The sequence below is a fragment of the Verticillium alfalfae genome, genomic scaffold (assembly GCF_000150825.1).
Source record: "Verticillium alfalfae VaMs.102 supercont1.1 genomic scaffold, whole genome shotgun sequence".
NCBI classification, from domain to species: domain Eukaryota; kingdom Fungi; phylum Ascomycota; class Sordariomycetes; order Glomerellales; family Plectosphaerellaceae; genus Verticillium; species Verticillium alfalfae.
The window spans coordinates 1,947,296-1,955,717 of NW_003315038.1; the positions used below are offsets into that span (position 1 = coordinate 1,947,296).

An 8,422-nucleotide genomic window follows, 5' to 3' on the forward strand; every position below is an offset into this window, starting at 1 on the left:
ATGTTCGCTTGGCATACATGTTGACCCATGCTCGTGAGTCGAGCTCCAAGTTGACGTTCGGGCCACAAGCAAATGACTAGGCGCGACCAGACCAATCCGCCGTTTTGCACACCACAGTAGCCGACGAGACCGCCGGCTGGTCACCTACCATCGATCTCTACCAGCCAGAGTAATCACAGCGTCATCATCTACGAACTGCCTGCGACTTTTGCTCAACGAGCACCGCCGGAAGACTCGACCATGTAAAAATGCCAACACGACAGGCTACCCACCACGACTGTATACCATGTACTTTGGGGGAGCAAGCTATACTGCCGTGCCACCTCGGTCCCGTCCTGCCCTTCTGCAGCTGTCCCATCGATCAGGCAGTCTAGACTGCCAGTACACGCACAAGCATGGCTGATCCATGTCCCTTGCCCCCTGTCCCATGGTCGACGTGCCATGTCTGACCCTCTGCGCTGGGAACTGGGACAACGTCTCTGCGAGTGCATAGTTGTCTGCATACCCTTCATACCTTTCACAGACTTTCATTATGTCACTTCACCTTGGTCCGCAGAGTGCTGCCTCTAATCTATGCGGCTTGGGCTGACAGACAGTAGCTACATGGTCCGAGAAAGATGTAGGAGATGTGGTCCCTTGCCATGGGTAGACGCAGCGGCAAAATTGTTCTGCAGACAAGCGACAACTTGGCACGATGTATCATGATCTCGCAACTCAGGCCTTGACAAGGGAGGGGCTGAACGCTTCAGCTTGATGCCCAGCAGATCCATGCGGCCGAAGGAAATGGTGGGCTTCTCGCAGAGCTCCCCCCTCTTCGCCGTGCGCCAGCGTGGAGGAGCAACACCAGTCGATGTGGTAGTGATTCTTGTTTTCCTTCTCGCATCCCCATCGGAGACTGATTCAGTCAGCTTGGTGCTTTCAAGCCGCTTTACTTCATTTCGGTACATACGTGCTGATCCTATTTTTCACAACTCGACACGCCCCAATCGCTCGCTGCTGAGCACACACGTACCTCCTAACTCTCTCTCTTCTGGTCGCCTTCCAGCCTTGCTCGCGCTGCGGCCTGCGGGGTTCCCCAGAACCCTGGGTTCCTTTTCCGTCTCCTCGCACGTATAGACCGCCTCTCCTTGCCATCTCACTGCAGCTGGCCGTGCCATCTCGCTGCTGCTGTCCCCCCTTGGCTAGCAACGTGCATAAGATATATATTTCCTGGCCTGGAGACCTCTCGCGGGACTCATCCCCCCCCTGATGCTGAGCGTATCCGAAGCATCGCGTTCTCTCTTGTCATCACTCAACATGTCTTCAAGTTCAAAGACCCGACAACCCCGCCTTCGAGCCTCTTGCGATGGCTGCTTCCTGGCCAAAGTCAAGTGCTCCAAGGCTCGCCCCATGTGCTCACGATGCTTGTCGTGCGGCCTGGAGTGCAACTACTCTCCGTCTAGCAGAGCAGGCAAGCCAAAGGCAGACCATAGCTCTAACAGCCGCCTCGTAAATCTGCAGACCCCTCCGACCAGCATCTCAACCACTGCGGACGAAAATGCTGCCTCTCTTCTGCGTGATATTCCAGTCACCCACCCTCTTTACAAGATCGACACAGATTGGGACGTTACAATGGACTTTGCCGATACTTTCTCGAACCCTTTTGGTAGGGGCCCATCAAACCCTTGCGAGGCAAATGGCCTCGATACTCGAGACCCTGGCAACGTCACGAGTATATACAGCAACAATCTGCCGTGGACGCCTCCCAACGACTTTGCGTCGATCAACTACACCGATCTTTCCTATACGGGCACAAACCTGTCAGGACCTCAAAGCCGCTCCGTATCGATGGACGACACAACCTCCCAGCTTAATTCGTGGGTGGATTCAGTATCGCGCAACACACAATGTTTTAGTACAACCGCTCCGGCGTTGACGCCCGCAAGTATGAGCTCAAGCTATTTCCCAAGCCCCTCCTCAACGCCACGAAACGGACCAAGCGCTCAAAGAAAGGTCAGCTCCAAACATGATGGTGCAAACTTCTGCACTTGTTTTACAGTCTGCCTTCAGTCGCTCCAGGACATGCACAGCGCATCTTCACCCGATCCGCCGCCATTCGACGTTGTTCTCTCATTAAACCGCCGAGCTGTGGATAGCTGTGCTGCTCTGCTCGCATGCGCACCATGCCTAAGCCGTTCAGGAACACACACAACTGCTATGCTTCTTGCGACTATCATCGGCAAGATCACGAGCTTTTACCAAAAGGCAACACATTCTTATTTCGATGGAGGCATTGAAGATCGAATTGCCGGAAAAGGCAGTATGCATGGTCTGAGCGGCACAGGGGCGAGTCTAGGTATCAGTCTTGGTGCCTATACATTGGGCGGCGAAGACGGTCGCTGGCTTGAGCTTGAGATACTCGCTCGCGAGCTCCACAAGCTGGAAGAGGTATACGCTCAGTTCCGAGACGTATGTGGTGAGCTCACCGACGACGCAGAAGTCAGTCGAGCTATGATCGGGTACCTCGGGCACAACTTGGGTACGACTCTCAAGGTCGTAAGCCATCGAAAGGGTGGAATGAAACGTGCCTGATTCGATGTCCTCGTCCGGCAGACTCATGACCACTAGGAGGCAAGCCCCTGTTACAGGCGAAGACACGCAGTACTGTCCTTATGGACTTGCAGGCTACCAAGGCTCGGTGATACATCAGTCGACGACAGATCTCTGCAAACCGCTACTGCTTACGCCAACCATCTCTTTGTTCACACACGCGCGCAGGGGCGGGGTAAGGGTGGGCTTCCACATTCGCAGGCGTAATTCCAGGAGCTCCATCGGGACGACTTGAAGATTATTTTGACGACCAAGGGGACACGACAGCGGATCGGGTAGGCACCCGACTCTCACTATATTGGAGAAATAGCATTTACTATACAGGTCATGATGGTGTTCAGGTGCTTTTGGGCCGGGTTGGCCGTTCGCTGATGTCTAGTAATCAGCACGATGAGAGAATGTACACTATCAATTATTGGAAACACAGTATCAGTCAAGGTTGATTTCATGACCCTTGCTCGTCATCCAGCTCATCACTAGCAGTATACCCGACGTACAGCATATTTGGCTCGAAGCAGCTGACGGCGGGGCAAATGCAGTGGCTCCGCCTCACCAGTCAGCTTCCACCCCTCTCACTTTAACGTTTTTCCATTCTTTTTAGAACTTGGGCCCTTTGTGCCTGTGCCTGTGTTCGGATGACGAGCTGTTGGGGTTGTCCGGGCAGGAACACCGCCGGGAACCAGCTTGGTCTGACGTCAGCTGGGCTCGAGGAATCGCCATGCCCTGACATTCATCCTTTCGCTGTTCAAGGCCTTTTGCCATCCCATCACCCTCTGCGGGGGGAGGCAAAACTTTGACGACGAACTCAGGTGGTTGCTCTATGCTGCTAGTTGGCGGTGGGGGTGAGCCGAGCTGGGCCTATCTCTTAGCCTTTGACCCCCTCCCGCCCTCCTTCTTGCCCCTTTTCGCCATGCCGGTTCCTGTTGTAAGCATGAGGCGGTTGAGAGGGTGTGAAGGGGGGCCGGCCAGAAGGCTGGCAGCAGCCGTCGCAGATAGCCCATAGGCAATCGCCCGAGGGTTGGACGCCCCTGGGTAAGGGTATTATGGAGTTGATGAGGGACGGCGAGTAGGGACTAGGGCGTACGGCTTCACCTTGGCTTGTTCTCTGCCCTTCTGGTATGGGTGTGGGGAAAATGTCGTTCGTTGGGCCGGGTGCGGCCCTCTGGCGTCGAGGTGAACTAGGCGAGGGCGGGGCAACCGGATCTGAGCTTGGTGGATTACCCGTGGGTGGGTTGGGGCGGGCAACCCAACGGTTGAGATGGCCGGCCGATGAGGTGATTCGACGAGACTTATTGATGGAGCGAAGAACAAGGGAGGTGTTGGTGCAACCGCTGTTCCTCATCCGAGTTGCGCTGAGCCGTAAGGCCACACAATACAGCATTGGGCTTTGGTTCCAGTACTTCGGGCAAAGGTTCGTGACATCATGACCAAGAGTTCACGACACACCGGCATGCGCATCGTGCTGGACCTGACTGTGTGGTGCTGCTTAGAGGCACAGGATCTGGTGGAGGGTGTGGTTCTCTGACCATGTTTGCCTCTTTGTCGTGCCATTTTGGAACGTCAGATGAGGATCATTTCCGCGTCATGGAGGAAGCTGACAATGAGTCCACTCGGTCATCAACCACGCCCGTCCGCTCACCGTAGGTCTCTCCTGTTCGCCAGCCTGTAAGCCTCATGCCGAAAACGCCCTGCTCAAGATTACTACTTTGGGCCCATGCATTGGCGAAATAAAAGCTGAGATTTTTGTGCTGTGCGTTGGATCAACTCCAATCAGCCAGCCATCAGCGGCCCGCGTGCGCTGCCGCTTATGGGTGAGCGGCTGTCGCGATGACACGTGGACGGACTCGGCAACAAGGTCGACGGCAGCCCCTGCCCCTGACTAGATGTGGTAGATATGTCAGACGTTCCCTGTAGTGAGAAAAGGGCGATCCGTCCGTCAGCCAGACCGCACTTAGGAGTATACCAGAAGTGGTGGTCTTAGAACGGAATCGGATTGGTGGCCTGCTGTTGCGGCTGCAAAGACGGCAAGGTGCCCGAATGGACGAGTTTGGGGGGAATAGACTCCCCTTGCCTGGAGCATGGCCTCGGTTCCGAATCTCGGTCGAGCCTTGCTTTGCCAAAGTAGCCCGGCCGTGGCCCGTGAAGAATGTGGCAGCAAGTGCAAAGACCACTTCTGTTCGACGCGCCTCATGCTTTTCACAACACTGTGTGGAGGAGACAACGTCTCATCGCTACTTTCTGAAGCGTGCTCCAGACTCGCCCATGGCAAACTCTGAATACTTGCCTGAGCTGCGTGTACAGTGATTAGTGGACAGCTGCAGTAGATGCACACAGCGCGATGTAACACTGCTGCACCGCAGCGATAACGGCTGGCCCGTTTGTGGAGGTCCGCCTCAGGCCCTGCACCCTCGGAATACTACGAAAGGGGGCAACAGGCAGCCTTGGGGCTCCTACGTCGCTCGGTTGCGGCCTCGAATATGCACAGCCCGTGCCACAATGCACGTTTCGGCGGAAAGAGGCTGATGAGCAATTGATTTGATGCTGTCATACGAGACGCTGCATGAAAGAAGAAAGCTACGTAAATCTCTTGGGCCAGCAACGAGGGATGCGGGCGACATGGACTCGTACGTGGGCGTATTGCATGGTGGCTACTTTGGGTCGGGTTGGCCTGTTCAACAAGGTCTCGATGTGGTTGAATCTTGGAGGAGCTGAGCGACGAAAATGGACTCGTCATACTGCGTCTCAAAATGCTCTGACAGAGACTCGGAATCCAGTGTGGCCTTCGTTCGAACAGCCGTCTTCGGTCGAAACAGCTGTCCAATGTCCGGTGTTTGGAATCACCGCTGCCACATGCTGGCCAGTGGCCATGGCAGGCCAGCCACACGTCGAACTGTCAAGCTCTCCCATGCCTTCCGCTTTGGAACATCGCCACAAAGGGCCTGCTCCGCGAGCCTTTCAGCCTTTGTAGCGAGGCCGAGATGTGGCATTGCTTGTGTCCATCATCTGAGCGATAAGGAGCATTGCTGGATATCACAGCTTCTTGCGTGGCGAAGGCTCTCTGGTCAAAACTCTTGGCGCGTCAGTCGCCGCTTTCGGTGTGCAGCACGAGTGTCTACACTGCTACTGCAGGTTCTAGACTATGCAGGCGTGTTATACGGCTTCAGAGGCTAGGGTCTGGTCAGAACAGTCATCGCATGACATTTCCGGCTCGTCAACTCCAGATAACAGCCCAGCTGAGCCTGCTTAAGGCAGGTGAAGGTGCACTGTTCACTTGAATTTGGGACGGCGTTTGAGGAGTGTTCACCCATCACGATCCCGGGATGGCTTGTGAGTTTTCTCAGCACAACGACACCAGAAAGGAATGCAGTGCTCCCGTTATTCCAGTTCTGTGGGTAATCAGGGTAGGGGTTCCTGTTTCGTTTGGGTGGACGAGGTGGAGGCTCGTACCACTAGGGCTTCGAGAATAAGTTTCCGATGGCGTACAGACGTTCCACCGCGGGAGGGGCTACTCGTGGAAGGCTCGTTTCGCCGTCTCTGTTTATCTCTTGTTGCGCGCACATCACCGCTACGCGAGCTGGACTTCGGACGGCATGTCTGGCATCTGTCAGGCCTCTTTGCATGACATGTGCTCAGCAGGCTCGACAACATAGGAAACTGGCAGAGCGTGTGCCCGTTTCTTAGAGCTGTAGCATCAAAAGAAAGTGTGCAGCTATGGCCACCGTCCGTGATCTTGGCCAGCCAATGTCAGGCACGGCAGAGGCTTGGTCATGGATGAAATGGACAAGGACGGCGGTTTTGATGAGTGAGGCGGCAGCCTCGGCAGTTCAGGGCGCATAAGTGACTGGCCATGTCTCTCTCATCGATCGACTGTGGCGTCTTGTGTGCCGGAACTTGCGTGATAAGCTCGGTGGTGAGTGACGAAGGGGGTGTGAGAGGCGAAGGATCTCGACGTCATGCTGAAGAGCTTCGGCAGCCCTTCTGGGTCAGCGTCTTGCATGTTTGCCCGTCTTTCCCATGGAAGGCCAACACACCGGGGGGGGTTCTGTTGGCCGTGTACATCAACCACACACAAGAGCCTGTAAACGTACCATCACTCGGAAACCGGAGCTGGATGATGGAGGCTTGGCCAAGCTAGGCGGGATGACGAGATTTCGACATTTCTGCCATGCATGTTCATGTCGAAAGAGTGGGGTTTTGGGATGGACCTGACGGACCGAGCCTTCAGGCCAAGGTGCTCGGGCTGTTGGTCTCTAGGAAATGGATGAACAATCTGAAGTGATGGAGGTGTTGTACGGGCACTGGTTCGAAAGACTGTTAGTGCGGTTCACCATCCGCCGTATTTGAACTGATCGTCTGGGCGATATCTGTATGGGTGAACGACACGACAGAGGTTGGTGCGGAACGAGGGGTGAGGGGTGATATACTGTCACGTGATGTCAGTCACCACAGACAGTAAAGGCGCCCGTCAACTCGCACGTACAGCAAGGTAACAAAGTAATGAATAGTAAACGCACCGCGCTACGTTTGATCCCCCACACAACGGCAACCACTACCTCACCTACCTAGGTACCGGTAGATCACGCATCAGATCCCGCGATGTCGATCCCCAGCGCCCCGAAGCATGCTTGGCCCGCACGCCCTAGACCAGCAACCGTTGGATCTTGCACCGAGACTTGCATGCTCAGCTCGTGTTGCTGGTCTCGGACCTGACCTGGACCTGGGCTTGGGTATCAAGTTCCTTTGGTGCGTCCCGAAACTGTTTTTGTTGGCTGGCTACCTCGAGACCTTGAGTTTTTGGCAGACCTCTGCGTCTGCCCCCTGGCCCAGCTGTCCCGTAGCCTGAGAATCAGAGTAAAGCAATGCACCGAAGCTGGCGACCTCAAGGAGACGCACCAACCTCTTGGGACTACCCATGCAGGACTTGGCTGGACAGGGCCTCTGTGGTCGCTTCTCGCCGTGTGAACTGTGGGAACGGGCATCTACGTCTTCTCGTGCCAAACAGCATCACAGTCTGATGTGAGACATCCTTTGTTGAATGCTGGCAGACGCCAATTTAGGAAACCGCCGTGCCACACAGTTACAGGGCCCTCGGTTCTCTACTGTCCCTAACGTCGCTCCTGGTCGACCTGGCCCACCCAGTTGACCTGGCTCGCCAGCCCCCTCCCTGGAGCACGACCACCCGCATCCTCGTGTCTGATCCTCGGTATGACAGAACATGCTTGCTTTATCCCAAGACCCATGCATAGCCTTGGGCCAACCTTGGGCCAGCTGGCCCATTTCTCATGCCTATCTTGGTGCGTCTTTTTGGAGTAGGTCTTCGCCAAACCTATCACGAAGCTCAGCCTAGGTCTTGTTGCACGGCAAATAAGCAGCCGGCCAGGGATGCCCCGTTCTTAAAGAGCACCTTGCGAGGACTGGAATCAAACCACATGGCGTATCAACATTACGCCTAGTTGAAATGGCTGGTGCGCATCCTTTTTGGTCAACCGCGTGCGAACATTTTCCGTACCTGGTAGGCCTGCTCTTGGGCTTTCATCCTAAAGCGGCCGCGCTCTCGGCCATCCAATAACTCATAGCACCCTGCCTCCGTCTCCCACACCATGCGCCACAGGTAGACGGTCCCCGGTCGGGCGGGAATAGGCGACCCCAAGCTCAGGCCAGCTGTGTGTCCTGACACAGCGGGATGTCATCCAGGCCTTCCTTGATAATGAAAACATCATCCCCCGCTCCTTAGTTTCTACTCTTCCCCACGGAACAGTCGAACGAACTCAGCTCCATGCAACACTCGTCCTTTTGTTCAACATGCTCGGCAAATCTACATAGGTGACGGAAT

General features: G+C 55.5%; 1 protein-coding gene across 1 annotated transcript; it reads right to left on the minus strand.

The window, feature by feature from the left end:
• Positions 1–599: 599 nt before the first annotated feature.
• VDBG_00582 (predicted protein) lies at positions 600–1,157 on the minus strand (the record flags this gene model as incomplete). Its single annotated transcript, XM_003008854.1, has 2 exons — positions 600–931; positions 1,013–1,157. 2 exons carry the CDS (start codon positions 1,155–1,157, stop codon positions 600–602), a joined length of 477 nt encoding a protein of 158 aa, XP_003008900.1.
• Between the last annotated feature and the right edge of the window lie 7,265 nt (positions 1,158–8,422).